Here is an 18,820-nt window from a genome sequence, read left to right as displayed (position 1 = left end):
TTCCCTGTCAGAAGATCATAAAAAGCGATCACATGAACTAGGGACCTTGCAAGTGTCATAAATACATGCCAGTTGCCAAGTGTCCAAATTGTGATCACATGACGACGGGGCTGTTCCAACAGTCATAAGTGTAAAAAATGGTCATAAGTCACTTTTTTCAGTGCCACTGTAATGTCAAATGGTCATTAAATGAATGGTTGTAAGTTAAGAACTACTTGTACTTATTTTTCCTTTCTATTGTCTTTTCTGAATCTTTTATTTTTTTAGTTTGTGTTAGTTTTTATCATTGTGATTGTACTTTTTAATAAAATTACCATTAAAAAGATATTTTGCTACAATTGTCTGTTAGCTTTGTTTGCAACTATAAATAACTTACATCCAGGGGTAAATAATGTTTTGATTCAAGGGCCATAACAATTTTCTTTTCTGGGGCAGGAGGATACAGGTCTCAAAGTGTGTGACCTGATCAATTATGTGGGTAGTGTTAGGGGGATTGTTTTTAACTATGCAGTGTCAGGGCGTATACAGAACTTTTCATATATTTCTCAGAATAACAGGAAACCTACAGTTTTCAATTATAGTGAGATTACTCCCTCTTATTGCAACTCTGTAAGACACATTCTAATATGCAGTCTAATATAACAGCTTCCCTGTTCAGACACTCCACAGCAGTTTTCTGGGAGTTTCAGAAAGGAAAAAAATGCATGCACCTCTGGCTTTTATTTGACATTGTTAAACACTGAGGAGCACAGCACAAGATTAACTCAGTCTTTTAATAATGATTCTCAAAAGTATCTAATCATATTTGCAAATTGAAATGTATGCTTATATTTGAAGGCAGGAAAAGCTTGGAAAAACCTTCCATCATTCCCTTAGGATGGTTAAGAGATAAATGCTGAAAAATTAATTCATCACCTATGTTTAGGTATTACTTCAGTATTTCTGAGTGATATAAAATTAATTCCAAAAAATTAAAACCAAGCACTATGCATTTTCAATTATGTTAAAGTATCTGGACTTTCTTACAATATACTTCCTTGATTGTTCCCTCTATTGTATCAGTCATATTTTAAAAAAGAAATACAATAATATTCCAAATTATAATAACATAGGAGTGCTATTATAACTGTCCCAAAGAAAATCAAAATCTAAATGCATAGTCTGTAGCTTCCCTGCCATGCAGAGCAGATGTCACTAGGTGCAACTTTAGTTGAGAATTGCATTTATAGCATTCTGAGCCCCCAATTCTACACAGCCTCTGCCACCCATATATCTGCTGTGACATGCAGCAGATTTATTATATTTTATATATATGATACATATGTTTATAACTTGATCAGCAATATCCCAACCAAGGCTGAGAATAATTTGTGTACTAATGCAATAAGTGAATAAGGCTAACACACACAATTGAATCAGAACAGCATGTTTGAGAGAGAGATAATGAACAAAAATAACTAGGCTTGGGAAAATATATGGAACAATTTTGTCCTACTTGGATTTTGCCACAAGCTTCAAGTGTCTCAATTAGGGCCAGCTTTGCTTAGTATATATCATGAAAACAGGGAGATTTTCTGTTGTGCAATAAAATAATATACTGTAAGTGTGTGCACGTATATATGGTTAAGGCATCAGTCTAGAAACCCAGAAACTGCCTTAGGCACAAAACCAGCTGGGTAACTTTGGGGCCAGTCACTTTCCCTTAGCCCTAGGAAGGAGGCAATGGCAAATCAGTTGTGAAATTTTTTTTAGCAAACAAACTGCAGGGAATTATTGAGGGTAGTCTCTGAGAAACAGACACGACTGAATGAAAGAAAAATAAAAAATGTATAGAAACTTTTGTGCTCTATGCCAGAGTTTCTCAACCTAATTCTCTTCATCTTCTACAGTTCTCAACCAAATTGGGGCAAGTTGCCTTAAAGTGATATTTTGAACAACATCCAATGGTAAGTATTTGAAATTTTTCATACATCTCCTAGAATTAAAATAGGATACGTTATTGCACTGTGCAAATAATACTTTATAATTAATCTTAGCCATTTAGTAGTATACCCATAAATATTTGAAAATTATAAGGCTGATTAGTAATAAATAGAGTCCATTTTATTTGCAAATCCAGAAGTTTAAAAATTGTCAATATTAATTTGCTTTCCATGGAATGTCAAGCATATTTTCTTGTGATGTCAGATGAGAGTGAATGGCATTGTAACTTTAAGAACTCAAGCCAGTTCAGACATAGATAGGAAATATAACCTAAATACGGAGTTTATGATCATTTTTCTTCTAAATATTATAGGAATGTGGCCTAACTTAGCACATAAAACATTAATTCATTGAGCTTAATTTATACAATAATATTCATATTTATTTTAGAAAAAAAGTTCTAATCTAGAGTGCCAATGAAGAAAGGTAGAATCCAACAAGAATATTCCATGCTTCGTTAAACTAGATCAGCTTTCCCAACTTGGCATTTGCCAGATATACTGAAATATAACTTTCATTCTCCCCAGTCAACATGGCCAACAACTGTAGTCCAAAATTCTTGAAAGATACCAGATTGGAGAAAGGTGATCTAGATGAAAACTGAATTTTAATGTAGAGCATAGGGGGGGAAAATTAGTCATCTACACATAAATTTATTTATTAATGAAAGATAGGAATGAAATTAGTTGGTAAAAAATTTAGAATAATGATCAATCTTATGTGTGTTATTGTGTAATTTTAATTTTTTAAAATACTTTTTGGTTCATAAAGTGCAGTGCAGTAACCACATGCATTTTCTTTTTAAACCACATACTATGTTAGCGCAAATTTATAATAGAATAAAAAATGTGAAAAGCAAAATAAAAATAAGTTTAAATGATTGTTTAGATCTAATGACAGAAAAAATAATATAGTCTATAGTAACAAAATGTAATATAGTTTTAATAAAAGCTCAGCTTGCTAATACTGTTGTTACCTTGTTTTAATATATAATGAACATTATCACTTTCTTAAACATCAATATTATGTAAATGCAAACAGTTTAGAATGCAAGGTAATCAGTATTTAACATCTATAAATAATAATGCTACTAATATACCACCATTATGATGAATTGATCAAACTATCTAAATGCGTAATTTCATCTTATTGTACATGATGAAAAAAATTACAGACACTGTAAATTTAAGGTACATTAAAACTATAATTTAGGTAGTCCATGACTTATGACTGTAATGGAGTGCTACTATTGTAAGTTGTGGTAGTCATAAAGTGGATCATCAACATGATCAATCTGATGTTACAAACATTTTTGCAGTGTTCATTAAGTGAACATAGCAGTCATAAAGTGAACACTTGGTTGACAAGTGAACCCATTGTTCACTACGGGGTGCTTTTGCTGAAAATTGAAAAAAACAACAAACCAACTTTCAGCAAAAACATTATAAATTGTAGTCTTGTGACTATGGGATGTTGCAAACCAGTTGTGTGTTGCTACTGGTTCACCCCAGATTGGGCGAACCGGTGGCAGTGGCGGGAGGCTCTGCACATCCAGATGCTTCTGCGCATGTGCAGAAGCATTGCACGCAAGCGCCCACAAGCAAACCGGTGGCGATGGGTTTTGAAACCCACCCCTGCTGCAAATGGCCAGAAATGTGGGTTGCCAAGTGCCCAAAATTTGGTCATGTGACTGTGGCGAGACAGCTGTTGGAACTTCACAGCAGGGTCATAGGTAGGTCTTAGGGGGTCTGTTGTAACTTCAAACCATCATTAAGTGACTGGTAGTAAGTCAAGAACTAGTATATCTAAATGTATCTATTTGTCTGTATGCCTCTGTATGTGTACAATCCCAGTTTAGACATGACATCAGAGTGTGACCTTGGTTCAGTCATTCTCCCTCAGCCCAATCCAACTCACAGGGTTGTCATTGTGATGAAAATAAAAGGAAAAAGGAGTATTCTGTATGTTCGCCACCTGGAGTTATTTATAAAAAAATAAATAAAGGCGGGATAAAAATAACTAAATAAATATTCAACGGTAACCAGAATAGTAATACCCTTTTCTGAACAATTTTAAATGAATAAGATTCTGATGTTCAGCAAGACAACTTTGTGTAAATCTCCAAAACCAATTCTATTTACATTATATTAATTCTTACAAGTAGTTTTGTTTTCCTTCTAGATTTTCTGATTTTTTTATAAGAGAAAAAAGTGCAATTCTATGCATATTGGCTAGGAATGGGGGCTGTTTATTTCAGTGAGTCTTTCACCTAGGTAAGTAAGCTAGTTTTTCATTTTACTGTTTTAACCAAAATCTCAAGAGCAATAAAACATATTTGCAAATTTGCAAATTAACTGAATTGCTAAGAGAAGAAATCAAGAGTGAAAGAAATCAAAATATTGTTGTTCTATATAACGTTCATATAGAACAAGTAAATGAATCAAATGACTGAGTGCAACCTAAGCCATATACAATATTTAGAACATTTTGATAATTTATTTAAAAACCTTTAGAGTTGCACTCAGTTCATTAAAAAAAAAAAATCGGTATATCCATAAACTAAATGCATAATTTGAAAGGGTGTCAAATGTTGCCAATTTATAATATTTTAGTATTTAAATTTAGTTCAATTCTCAAGATCATCAATTCAAAATAGTAAGTTAAATAAATAAAAAATGAAATAAAGGAGGAAATTTAAACATGGTGCTGAAAATGAATATGACCAGCATCATTGTGGTTTAACTTACCCTGATGTGCTTTTCATGAGATGGAGAGAGATGGATGGAAAAGAAAAGCACATAAATATTAATGAATATACGTCAATTCATAAAATAAATCATATGATAGAGTAAGAAAATTAAAAAGCAGCATAGCGAATAGGATTAAAATGATTAAAACTCATCTTTCTCTCCTGAAACAGAATGCAAGCAGTAATTATTTAAAAACAATATATCTCTTTGATAAAGATACAAATCATCCCAAATTAATTCTGAATTGAAGACACCAGTGTAGAAAAGAGAAAAATAGTTACAACAGACAAAGCCTCAGGTCCCAATTAAGCATTTGACTTTCCAACAGTTAAGATTTGCAACAGTTCCTGAACTATTATTTTAAATATTCATTTTTCAACTTGTCATTGATAAAAAAAATGTTTTGCTTCTAGGAGTCACAGGTGGTTTTTACTAACAGTACTTTGCTCCAAACATAAGAATATTTATTGTTTTTCTTATATATTTATTGCTTTACAGTGAGAAGCAAATCTGTACATAACGTAGAGGGAGGGAGGAAATAGCATTTTGGCAAAATAATAGATATTCCTGGACTTCCCAAAACATCTAAAAAGTTTCCTAGCAGACGTTTTATGAACCAGCTATCACTGGCACATTTTTCAGCTCCAGCTGAGATTTGTAATCACTGCTGGGGATAGATTTGGATCACCTGTGCATTGCACTAGTCCAAAATCAGCCGCAGACTAGTGATTCTGGGAAAAGTAGTCCTTGCACTGTTAGTATAAACCACATGTGATTCCTAGAAAAACAAAGGAGAGATGCAAAACAGATCAGTCTCCTCTGAAGTTTGTGTGTCTGTGTCTCTGTGTTTGTGTGTATGGGGGTGGGGGACAGTTATTCTCTTGTGCAGGACAGGAAAAAAAAGTAGGGTGAATTCTTGAATCTTTACAGTTGCTGATTTTTGTTTCTTTTGCAAAGAAGATGCTGTTGGAACAATACCCTTCTTTATGCTTCTTTACCATCAAGTTTATCACAAGTTGCAGCACAAATGAATACACCTTTATTAACTCAATATCCAAACTGCATTGTCTTTTTACCTTATTATCTTTTAGCTGATCAGCGTGATATACTCACTCAGTGTCACTGATTTGTTTTTAATAGCCAGCAAGATTCAGCAGAACCTCATTAGGACAAATTTGATTTGTTCTAATTACACTTACCCCAATTTAGTTACAAATATTTATTCTTCAATATTTTCTTTTTTGTTATAATTAAAATAAAATAGTTTAATTTGCTGTCTCATGTTTTCTTTCCCTTATCAAATGGGTTAGGGTTTTTGATCAATGGTTGACAGTATCCATGCTATGATTCACAGGGATATTGCACCAATCAATTATATCCACAGCAGACAAAAGCACTTTGGACATGAAATATTACTAGTGGCTAACAAAAAGAGAAAACAAGCTTTTTATTTTTATTTTATTTGTAAACAGTTGTATGCACATTTATTTGCTTGCTTGTTTACTGCCGAAATCACAGCTAAAAAAAACTTGAATGGGGATTACTGAAGGAAAGCTCTTTCTTCTTCTTTTTTACAAGTTTCTAGAGGTTGACTGGAGTGACAGCATTGATTGACTGATTGTTTTCAGTATTACAAGACAAGTAACTGTGAAGATGATCAACAGGTCAATTTCAAACTGCTGAGAAGAGAATGGGAAGCAGAAAAATAAAAAGGTCATGTAAAAGTGCCCTTTGGCTTGAGGCCACAAAAAAAAATCCTTTTCTACTCTTATTAGGGTCCTAATTTCTCTTGAACCCCTTAAAGTCCCCTGAACCACTTTGGCTTGAATTCCTTTTTTCTTTCCCCCTTTTAAAAACCAGCTATGTAAACCTAAGCCACGTGATTAGTGTTTCATCCTCTTTGGTTCTCAGTGAGTGGACATTTTCCAAACGAATGCAGGAGGCAACAAGAAGGTCCTGCATATAAGCATAGATTCTATGGAATGGCATAGTTTAGAAATACTTTTTTTTGGTCTATGCCAACATTTCAAATTGTAAACAAACAAACTTCCCAGTCTGGTTGGTGTAATGGAAATGGGTGGTTGGACAAGAAATGCTGCAATGCTATTTTCATGCTTTTTAGCAGTTCCTAAGCATTACCATACTAGAAGAAGACTCTGATCTGAATACATCTTAATTGGCCAGGATGGGGGGAGTTAGAGGGAGGTTAGGCAAGATGAATATACCAAATGTTTCAAAACTTACTCATACATTTTGAATAGAATAGAATAGAATAGAATAGAATAGAATAGAATAGAATAGAATAGAATAGAATAGAATAGAATAGAATAGAATAACAGAGTTGGAAGGGACCTTGGAGATCTTCTAGTCCAACCCCCTGCCTAGGCAGGAAACCCTACACCACTTCATACAAATGGTTATCCAACATCTTCTTAAAAACTTCCAGTGTTGGAGCATTTAAAACTTCTGGAGGCAAGTTGTTCCACTGATTAATTGTTCTGTCAGGAAATTTCTCCTTAGTTCTAAGTTGCTTCTCTCCTTGATTAGTTTCCACCCATTGCTTCTTGTACTGCCCTGAGGTGCTTTGGAGAATAGCTTGACTCTCTCTTCTTTGTGGCAACCCCTGAGATATTGGAACACTGCTATCATGTCTCCCCTAATCCTTCTTTTCATTAAGCTAGACATACCCAGTTCCTGCAACCGTTCTTCACATGTTTTAGCCTCCAGTCTCCTAATCATCTTTGTTGCTCTTCTCTGCACTCTTTCCAGAGTCGCCACATCTTTTTTACATCATGGCGACCAAAATCGGATGCAGTATTTCAAGTGTGGCCTTACCATGGCATAATAAAGTGGTATTAACACTTCACGCGATCTTGATTCTATCCCTCTGTTTATGCAGCCTAGAACTGTGTTGGTTTTTTTGGCAGCTGCTGCACACCGCTGGCTCATATTTAAACGATTGACCACTAGGACTCCAAGATCCCTCTCACAGTTACTACTATTGAGCAAGGAACCACATATACTGTACCTGTGCAGTATATGTGGTATTTAGAAAATCTATATTTGATTTTTTTTTAAAAAAAGGTATACTTAACCTGTCCCAAACAGCATATTAGGTTTACCTAGCTGTAGCAAGATAAGTATGCCCTGCTCATTTTTGCAGGTATGAAGGGCTAAAGCAGTGGGGGCTCAAAATAGTCAAGATGGCGGCATGCCATCATGACTGAAGTCCTACCTGCTTCTACATTCCTGTAAAGTCAGCATGAAGAGCAGGGCTTCCCTCGTATAGTCTTGCCTACCACACTGGTCTTCTGACTCTCCCACCTGCAGATGCACCCAGCACTGATGTATATACAATGCTCTACTGAGTGAGTTGTGTGTTCAGAAGAGAACAGTATTAACCATAATGATTCTAATGATCATTATACAATTAGGACACAAATAATATTTCACATTCTAATCAACTTTAACAAACATTGATTATTAAAAATAATTAAAGAGATAGTAAAAGTGTAATTATTCTTCTGAGTTGAACAAAAATAAACTCTACTGGCACTGCAAATGGATTATTGCAGCAATAAGAATGAGGGGACATTTAGACTGCTCATTATTATACATAGCTTAATGCAATTGCTTAAGTTTGCTTTTAATTACTAAGCTTATTAAAAGCCATATTTTATTTATGACAACAGTAAAATTGTTATTTTAGCTAAAGATGAATAGGGCAAGCCTGTGTAATTAAAACTTAACTAAAATTTAAAAGGAACTCTGACACAATAATAGATGATCCAATTTACTGAAACTATGGAAAAGGCCTTTGTACACAAATTGCTCTCTGTGTCTGCACAAAGATGCTGCAGAGGTTAGGTTGTAATCTTCCTGCATTTAACCTTCCTCCTAGACTTAGATAGTGTGCTGGGTCCTTCAACCCAACCCCATTTTGGGAAGAGGTATAGTCCTGACATTACCTTTGATGCAAAGTGATTTGGAAGGAGTAAGAGCACCACTTCATTCATAAAATTATGATTTGAGGCTATGAAGCTGAATAGTTTTTAAAACTCCATGATTTTCAGATTTTTCTTTAAATTTATTACAGAAAAAATTAAATAGGCAAAGGAGAGCAACTGTATTACTTCCTCTCTTATTTGGAAGAATTTATGCCTATGTTACTCAAATTAAATCAAATAAAATTATATGTATTTCAGGTAATTACAATTTTTTTTCCTATTTAGCTGTGTCTCCTTTTCCCCTTTTTACAGCCTATTCTTTGAAGTGCCCACATATTTACATACAGCTACTTCAACTAAGAACTGCTCTATATACAAATCTAAATCTAAGGTTACACTCATCAAGTTATTATTAGCTATATTCATCAAGAATATAGTGAGATATCTACTGTAAATATAGATATTTATAGATAGATTCGCATAGTCACGCACACCCAGAAAGTACAAGTGACATATTTTATGTTGCCAAAAATAGCTTATTTTTTCTAATTATACCAGTGAAGTATATTCTATCACCAAAATTAATTAGCAATCAAATGAGTGTTAAGATTTTAGTTTCCTTGTTGTGAGGTATTATCTTCTTCCTTTTATATAAGTAATTGACAGGAATTAAGGGACAAAGAAGGCTATAATTATTTCTGCTGTATTAAGTATTTCTCCTAAGATTCAACAATTGGATCTTCATAGAAATTGCTTTGATAAACTAATAATGTCTTTCTTTGCATATTCCATGTGAACTTAATAGGATAGTCCCTTAAGCTAATGTCACATAATATATTTGTCTGTAAAGATGCCCCAAAGTTTTCTTTTTCATGATGACCAGATTAGTATCGTTATATAGCATTCTAAGATATTGGGCAAGTTTTAAGAAGGAAAACAGGAGGAAAAAAATATGATCCATATTTCTGAAAGGGAGCTTTTCCACTTCCTCTCCCATGCCTATTTTAAGTCAGTTGAGCTGTTTCTGGAAACAGATATAGCACTTTTAAAAAAGTGCTAAAATGATGTTACCAAAAAAAGAAAAGAAAAAAAGCCTGACAGGATTAGCTAGACGGAGCAATCCAGCAAGTGAGCTCCATTTTCAAAAGATTTTCAAGGAGTTTAGTGTTCAACAAATCCAGTTTTGACCTTGTGAAGGGCAATGCACAGAAAGGTATTGGAAAGGCCATGGAAAATGTGCACACAATATGGGCTTCTGGATTTTGCAGCTGTTATTAGCCTAGGCACAATATTAACAGTCATTATCATGTCCTCTGCTGCATTTTTTTTCAGTCAGTATTCCATACTAAGCTTAATGCTGAGGCAGAGATTTGGAATCAATGAAATGATGGGCACAAGAAAGAGCAATTGTATAAACTATGCTCTGTTTTGTTGCATTACAACTAAATTCATGTGATATCATGGTGTGCCATGTTTGGATAAAATACACAAGTACAGTAGAACCTCTGGTCATGACCATAATTCGTTCCATAACTTTGGTCGCAAACTGATTTGGTCGTGACCTGAACCTAATTTTGGAAATTTGGCGCTTATAAAAAAATGGCGGAAAAGTGGAAATCGGCCGTGAAAAAAAAAAGTGAATTTTTTGGTTGGAACCCGATTTGGTTGTGGTCAGAAGTGTTCGTGAACAGAGGTTCTACTGTACTATAGATTAGTAATTTTCTTTTGACATATCAGAAGGCAACTATTATGAACAGAAATTGGTGTTTACATTAACAATAAAGAAAACAGGAACTATTGTTTTTGTTGCAGTAGAAAATTGTCTCTACGGTATTTGTTCTACAGGTGGTCCTCAATTAATGACCATTTGTTCAGTTCAGTGACTGGTCAAAGGTACAATGGTTCTGAAAGAGGCGGCTATGGCCAATCCTCGAAGTTATGGCTGTTGCAGTGTTTTAGAACAGCACACTATTCAGGCAATCTTTATTTTTTTTCACTTACTGCACATTTATCTTGTAAAAGGGGTTGGATGAAATATGTGAAAATTGAGGTTTTATTTTCATTTAAGCTTTCCTATAGCCTAAAATCCATGAAATTACCAAAATATGAATATCGTAAGGACAGCAGTTTACTTGGCATGAACATAAAATATATGTATAATCTTCATTAAAAAAATAAATAAATCAAAGCAATATTTACAGTTATGGATACTGTACATCAACAATAGTAAATCCAATATAATTAATATTTCCATTTGATATACATGTATACCTATTGTATTACTGAATCAGTATTCATTCAGAGAACATAATCATCCAGATCAAATGGATAATTAGCAGAAAGATAAGAATGCATTTTTCATATTAGGTGATAATAAGGTTTTATACTTCTGCACTTTTATTCAGAAGAGTGCAGATGAGTAAATTTGATGGCATGGGTAGGGAAAATGGTACTTCAAATTTCATCAGTCCCAGGAGCCAGCATGATTAAGAACAAGAATTTATTGGAGTTGTAGTCATAACTCAATCCATATGTATTTAATTGGATTGAAATGTTAGAATAATTTGAATTGAATTCTAATATGAGCAAGAGACAATTAACTAGCAGCAAATTATTCCTGGAATAGGTCTTAAATACAAAATCCATAGTATCCAGACATCCAAAACTTCTTGTGTGTCAGATCTTTTTTTGGCAGCAGAATACCGTATTTTCCGGCGTATAAGACGACTGGGCGTATAAGACGACCCCCACATTTTCCTGTTAAAATATAGGGTTTGGGCTATACTCGCCGTATAAGACTACCCCTCTTCCAACGCACACCAAATAAAAATTAAAAAAACATCAACTGGCTCACCCACAATGTAAAAGCAGCTGTGCTAGACCCAAAATGGCCCCTGAAACAAGCAGGAACCTCACACAGCCACAAAAAGCCACAAAAACAACTTTCACACTTTACACACACACAACACAACACAACACAACTGGCTCATCCACAATGTAAAAGCAGCTGTGCTAGATCCAAAATGGCCCCTGCAACAAGCAGGAACCTCACACAGCCACAAAAAGCCCAAAAACCCAACTTTCACACTTTACACACACAAAATTCCACATACAGCTTTGTGAGATTTTGTGTGTTTGTGTAGTTAGAGTGAAACACTACAGAAACACACTAAATCTCAGAAAGCTGCACAAATATTATTTTATTTTATTTTATTTTTATTTTTATATGAAAGCTAAATTTAAAACTTCCTAAACTTTAAATGGCTAGGTCTAAAAAAGAACAACTAAAAAAAACCCCAATTAACTATTTTTTTTTTAAAGATCCCAAAGGGGAAAAAAACTTACCCAATAGAACAGGGGTCTCCAACCTTGGCAACTTTAAGACTTGTAGACTTCAACTCCCAGAATTCCTCAGCCAGCTTTGTTTTGCTGGCTGAGGAATTCTGGGAGTTGAAGTCCACAACTCCCTGCCTGCTTGATTGCAGGCAGGGAGTTGCTTGCTGATGGAATGGATTCAGGCAAGCGAAGCAAGGCAAGCAGCTAAGGCAGTGGTTCTCAACCTTCCTAATGCCGCGACCCTTTAATACAGTTCCTCATGTTGTGGTGATCCCCAACAATAAAGTTATTCCTAAAACCATCAAAAATATGTGTTTTCCTATGGTCTTAGGCCAGGGGTCCCCAACCTTTTGGACCTCAGGGACCACCAACTTCATAATTTTAAATTTTGCGGACCACTAATACGAATCCAGTGCACCGCTTGCTGAAGCACCTGGACTCCCAGTACGGGATGGGGTCCTTCAGGCACTCTCCCTCCTGTCTGTCTCTCTCTCTCTGTCTCCCACTCTTTCTCTCTCATTCTCTCTTTCTCTCTCTCTCATTTTCGCGCTCTCTCTCTCCCTCTCTTTCTTTCTCTCCCACTCTTTCTCATTCTCTCTTTCTCTCTCCCCCTCTCTTATTCTCTTTCTCTCTCCCCCTCTCTCATTCTTTCTTTCCCCCACTCTTTCTCTCTCTCCCCCATCATTCTCTTTCTCCCCCCTCTTTCTCATTTTCTCTCTCTCTCTCTCATTCTCTCTCTGATTCTTTGATTCTCTTTGATTCTCTGTCTCTTTCTCTGTCTCTCATTCTCTCTCTCTCTCTCTCTGATTCTCTCTGTCTCTGTCTCTTTCTCTCATTCTCTTTCATTCTGTCTTTTTCTCTCTTTCTCTCTCTGTCTCACTCTGATTCTCTCTCTCTCATTCTCTCTCTGATTCTTTGATTCTCTTTGATTCTGTCTCTTTCTCTGTCTCTCATTCTCTCTCTCTCACTCTCTCTGATTCTCTCTGTCTCTTTCTCTCATTCTCTTTCATTCTGTCTTTCTCTCTCTTTCTCTCTCTGTCTCACTCTGATTCTCTCTCTCTCATTCTCTCTCTGATTCTTTGATTCTCTTTGATTCTGTCTCTTTCTCTGTCTCTCATTCTCTCTCTCTCACTCTCTCTGATTCTCTCTGTCTCTTTCTCTCATTCTCTTTCATTCTGTCTTTTTCTCTCTTTCTCTCTCTGTCTCACTCTGATTCTCTCTCTCTCATTCTCTCTCTGATTCTTTGATTCTCTTTGATTCTGTCTCTTTCTCTGTCTCTCATTCTCTCTCTCTCACTCTCTCTGATTCTCTCTGTCTCTTTCTCTCATTCTCTTTCATTCTGTCTTTCTCTCTCTTTCTCTCTCTGTCTCACTCTGATTCTCTCTCTCTCATTCTCCCTTTCATTCTTTGTCTCTTTCTCTCTGTGTGTCATTCTGATTCTCTCTCTTTCTCTCTCATTCTCTCTCTCTCTCATCTCATGGGCCAGCCAGTGTCTTGGGGCTGAGAGGAAGTCAAGCATCTCCCTGAGAGACTGAGGGCCGAAAGAAGTGTGGGAGCGAAGCACTACTTGAACTTGTGCGGCATGAGCATTCGCCTTGGTATATTTGCGCCAGCCGATGGCCAAGGCAGCCCTCATCTGTCTGCTGAAAGTGCAGCATCAGGATTCTGCCTTGCTATATTTGCGGCGCAAGGCAGCCTTTGTTTCCTGCTGCTTGGGACTCAGAGCGGTAAATAGCGTCTGATCTGGAGAGCAGCTGGATTTTGCTCTCTAATCCGGATGCCAAATCGGCCCTCTGCAAACTCTCGTCTCTCGAGGAGCGCTCCCTGAAGCGGGGCTGGAAACTTTGGTTGGACTGCTTGAGAGGAGAGCTTGCAGGGGGGCGATTTGGTGTCTGCAATGGAGAGCGGCATCCGGCTTTTTCTCTCCGCTGTAAGAGCGCTGTAAGAGTGGCAGCCCTCATCTCCTAATGCTTGGGACTCGGAGCGGTAAATGGTGACTGGTCCGGGAAGCAGCTGGATTTTGCAGTCCCAAGCATTAGGAGATGAGGGCTGCCACTCTTACAGCGCTCTTACAGCGGAGAGAAAAAGCCGGATGCCGCTCTCCGTTGCAGACATCAGATCGCCCCCCTGCAAGCTCTCCTCTCTCAAGCAGTCCAACCAAAGTTTCCAGCCCCGCTTCAGGGAGCGCTCCTCGAGAGACGAGAGTTTGCAGGGGGCCGATTTGGCATCTGGATTAGAGAGCAAAATCCAGCTGCTCTCCGGATCAGGAGCCATTTACCACTCCGAGTCCCAAGCATTAGGAGATGAGGGCTGCCACTCTTACAGCGCTCTTACAGCGGAGAGAAAAAGCCGGATGCCGCTCTCCATTGCAGACATCAGATCGCCCCCCTGCAAGCTCTCCTCTCTCAAGCAGTCCAACCAAAGTTTCCAGCCCCGCTTCAGGGAGCGCTCCTCTAGAGACGAGAGTTTGCAGGGGGCCGATTTGGCATCTGGATTAGAGAGCAAAATCCAGCTGCTCTCCGGATCAGGAGCCATTTACCACTCTGAGTCCCAGGCAACAGAAGAGGAGGGCTGCCTTGCGCCACTCCTGACACAAATATACCAAGGCGGAATGCTGTTGCCGTACAAATGAAAGTAGTGCTTCACTCCCACAGCTTCCAGCCATCGCAAACGCCGCTTCTTCCCGCTTCTGCCGCCCCCTCCCCCACCGCCACAACAGCACCATTCATTCCGGATGGCGAGGGCTGCGCTTGTTTTTCTGTATTGCACCACCTGCAAAACCCCTGTGAAAGGGTTGTTTGACCCCCAACCACTGAGCTAAGGTAAGCAAGCCGGAGGGGGAAAAGTTTTTCCCTTCTCCGTGGCTCTGGCGGTCCCAGCTGAATTGCCTGATTAGCAGGCAAAGCTGGGATCGTCAGAGCTTAGATCGCCAGAGCCATTTAAGGCTCGTCAGAGTCTTTCGGGCTGGTCTGCCTGGTTACAGGAGAACGACACCCGGCGTATAAGACGACCCCCGACTTTTGAGAAGATTTTCATGTGTAAAAAAGTCGTCTTATACGCCGGAAAATACGGTATATTTGGGCATTAAAATTAAGTGAAACAAATTATGGAGTGTTATTTCTATTTACCAGCTTGGTTGATTTTATAAAATAGAAAGATATTTTAAATGTTTCAAAATAAGCAAATAGTGTGAAGCTACTGTGTGTGTGTTCGTGTATCTATGAAGATACAGGATGGACAAAGCATTTGGATATGTTTGCTCTTTTGAATTATTTGTAAAAACAATAAAGGTGAGATATAAACAAACAAACAAATAAATACTCCTAATAGAAAGTATTGTCCAAGGACATAAAAGCACAGGGACAATGGAGCAGTTGCATCAGCATATAGATGCAAATACAGCCTCAGATTATAAAACTAACATTTTTAATAATAATAAAATGCCAAATATAGTCTAAACATCTGGCTGATTGTGCAATGAAACACAACAACAATAACAAACATCTGTCAGACAACACCGCAAACTTAGCAATTATTGATAAGACAAAAAAATTTGAATAGTTGACATTGCAATATTGTGAGACAGCAGAATAGAAGAGAAAGAAGGGGGGGTGGTGGTCACAAAATGTAAAGACCTGCAAATAGAAGTAGAATGACTGTGGCAAAAGAAAGCAAAGATATCAACAATAATAAGGGTCTTGGGTGCAACTCGAAAACATCTGGAGCACCACTGCAACACCATTGGCATTGACAAAATAACCATCAGTCAATTGCAAAGGCAGCTTCACTTGGAACATGCTATGACATTTTTAACATCATCAAACAACAATATCTATCTTGGGAGGGACTTGACAGGTAAGTGCCATATCCAATATCAACATCTGGTTGACTGTGTGACAAACCATAACAACAATAATTTAGGAGCATAGAAAGGTGAAAATGCAGTAAAAAAACACCCACTAAACAAGGTTTTTTTAAAAAAGAAAAAAGGCATTTCCTGCCTTTCGGATTTTTATTTAACCTGAGCAGTCTTTCTTTGTTTCCTTCATTTAGTCATGATTATTCTGCCTAGCAATGAGTAGTATGCAGAACTTTCTTGGAGCCTTCTAGTACATTCATATGGTAATTATAAGTTTTACATTCCACAAGTTTTTTTCTTTCAGAACTAATGAATCAATGCAATTAGCACCAAAGAACACAGAAATATTTTCTAATATTTTATCATGATCATGTAATCATATAATTTCCCTACTGGGAAGTCAACTGTCTTCAGAATTACATCTGAGATGATAAACTGTAATAAGGATGCCTTTGGATTTGCTTTGTTAATAAACATGAAACTTTCATTCCTTTTGCCTCCACAAATCTGTTAAAACTTGGATTTTTTTAATTTAGATAGATAATTAGAAGGAGTTATGGAAAACAACTTACATAGTGATATACAATATTATAATTTTAAGCAACTGAAGATGGGATTTCCCTAATACACATATTTTGAATGTAAACATGTTTATGAAAACTGTTCTGTAATTTGTGCTTTTAGTACCAACAAAGTTGGGCTTATTTAATGAAAAAATACAGTAAATCACCTTGACTAAACTTTGATACCAGGGTCAATGTAGTGGTAAATTGCTTTGGAAACCCCCCCACCCTCCCCACACAAACATAACTTCTTCATTCATAACCCAGATTTAGCTCAGAGTAATTTACATAAAGAATGCTCCAAATAGGTTGAAGTCATTATATGCTTGAAGGGTGCTACCAGTATCTAGAGATTTCAAGCATCTTTTCCACAAAGATTTCTTGTCAAAGCTATGACTATAACTGATCATAATCTCATTTACATGACTTTTCCCCATGGAATTGTCTGTTGAAAACTGATAACAGAAAAAGTAATTAGGAAGTGGATAATGAAATACGATTTCTATTAGACTATTAAGGAAAATATGTCAACAACTACTATCATATTTTGAAAGAAAATTAAATGCTCATTATTGTATCTAAAATATGTATCTGCCAGCAGAAAATAAATGAAAACTATTAGGCAGAGAGAAAGTGAAGTATAGAAAGACCAAGGTCTTTCGAAAAATATTATTTAAATTATCACATTATTATTAACAAATATCAAAATGCATCTAACTATTTAGTACTTAGGTTGTATAAAAATATTTAGTGATGATATTTTTTTTTCGAAAGATGCTATTTTTTTTTGCATGGAGTGCCAGTAGAAACAAAAAAGACCTTACAAGATTTATACCTTCCAACTCCTATAAAGAAACAACAGTAGAAAAAAGTAAAATAAAATAAAATGTAGAAGTTACATTTATGATGCATAAGAGGGAATTTACATTATTAAATGTAATAAATTGTTTATCTAATACTTCTATATTATTTTTAGAATAAAATGTTTCTGATTGAAATATATTTATTAACTGTATTGTTAATAAATAAGTATAACTAAGGAAAAATGCTTCTCTTTTTGGAGTGCTAATTTAAGTGGCTGTTCTGACAGCATGAAATAATCTTGTTTGATATTACCAGTGTTTTCTATATAGTCACAAATCAATTATGCATTGTGATAATCAAAGTAATCTTTTATCTGAGAGTGCTACATTATAATGTAGAATATTCAAGCTAAGCAATGAACAGTGTATTACCATAATATGTTTTCCCACACAAGATACAAATAAACATTGCCAAATGCTGGAAAGATTTTGGGTAAAGCAAGCATAAAAAATTCAAAAAAATCAGCAGAATTTAAGTTCTAAAGATAAGTATTTCCACAGTTTTTCTCCAAAGGCATCTTTTGTGATTTTGTAAAACATTTATTTTCTTTAGGGAACATGATACTGTGTTTCCCTGAAAATAAGACCCTATCTTATATTTTTTTGAACCCTAAAATAAACGCTTGGCCTTATTGCCATGCACTCAAAAGCCCAATTGGGCTTATTATCAGGGGATGTCTTATTTTGGAGGAAACAGGGTAGGTATCAAAAAATAATAGCACTTTATCATAACCTTTGTACACAACAAATGAATTAGGGTTTCAAGGAAATGCAATGGGAAGCAGTGAGTTCAATAACTCACTGACCAAGTTGATACATAAGAGTGACAGGTTGAATTGAAAATAAATACTACTCCCAGTAGAAAATATCTGCATTTTAAAATAGGCTACCAGTAGGCAAATCCAAAGAATCCTCCTGCTATGTTTCTTTAATGGAATCCATATTGAAAAGTAGAAATTAACTTCCATTGTGTTTGGCTTTTTAAAAATGCACTCAGAATGAGTACTAATACATTGATTTTTCTTCAACAAGCAAATGTACTTGGTGTTTTATTCAAAGTATTCCAACCTACTTTTTCTTTAGTCTTCGGTCTTTTTCTGCCTGGGTTCCAAGTTTGCTTAACCCCAGAGATTCTTGTGCTGCAGCTTCGGTTTCCATATAGCCTCCTGTGTTTAAAAGAGCAAAGAAATTTTCTCTTTTTAGTTTTTTAATAATGTTCCATTAGTTTCCAGAAGTGTTTTTGATTTGTTTTCTGAGACACACATACCGGTATACAGATAAAAATGGTGTAGTAACCTTAAATCTATGAAAAATAAAACTTAAAAATGTAGATTCCACTAATAACTTTTTAAAGTGCCCAGCTAAAGGTGATTTCCCCGCTCCTTGTTTTCCTGTAAGGAGCAAGGCTCAAATATTTTCTCCTTAGTCAAGCTTTCTCATGTCCTAATTTGACTTTCTAAAAAGGCAAGAAGCCCTTTCAAGCCAAAATGGCTGTTCTTGGCAGAAGGATTATTAAAAT

General features: G+C 36.1%; 1 protein-coding gene across 13 annotated transcripts in view; it reads right to left on the bottom strand.

Annotated features, from left to right (window-relative positions):
* Positions 1-18,820, bottom strand: part of PPFIA2 (PPFI scaffold protein A2) — a 218,903-nt gene that overhangs the window by 18,282 nt on the left and 181,801 nt on the right. For all 13 annotated transcript variants that reach the window (XR_015728940.1, XR_015728938.1, XR_015728939.1 and 10 more), the window contains one exon: positions 18,374-18,467. Coding sequence is in view for 9 of the 13 variants with exons in the window: in XM_034402810.3 (XP_034258701.1) it covers positions 18,374-18,467 (94 nt within the window). In the remaining 4 variants the exon portion in view is untranslated. The remainder of the gene's footprint in view (positions 1-18,373; positions 18,468-18,820) is intronic.

Source organism: Pantherophis guttatus, chromosome 7, assembly GCF_059756535.1.
Source record: "Pantherophis guttatus breed Tessera chromosome 7, ASM5975653v1, whole genome shotgun sequence".
In the NCBI taxonomy this organism is placed as follows: Eukaryota; Metazoa; Chordata; class Lepidosauria; order Squamata; family Colubridae; genus Pantherophis; species Pantherophis guttatus.
This window is presented reverse-complemented; position numbering and strand designations above follow the sequence as displayed.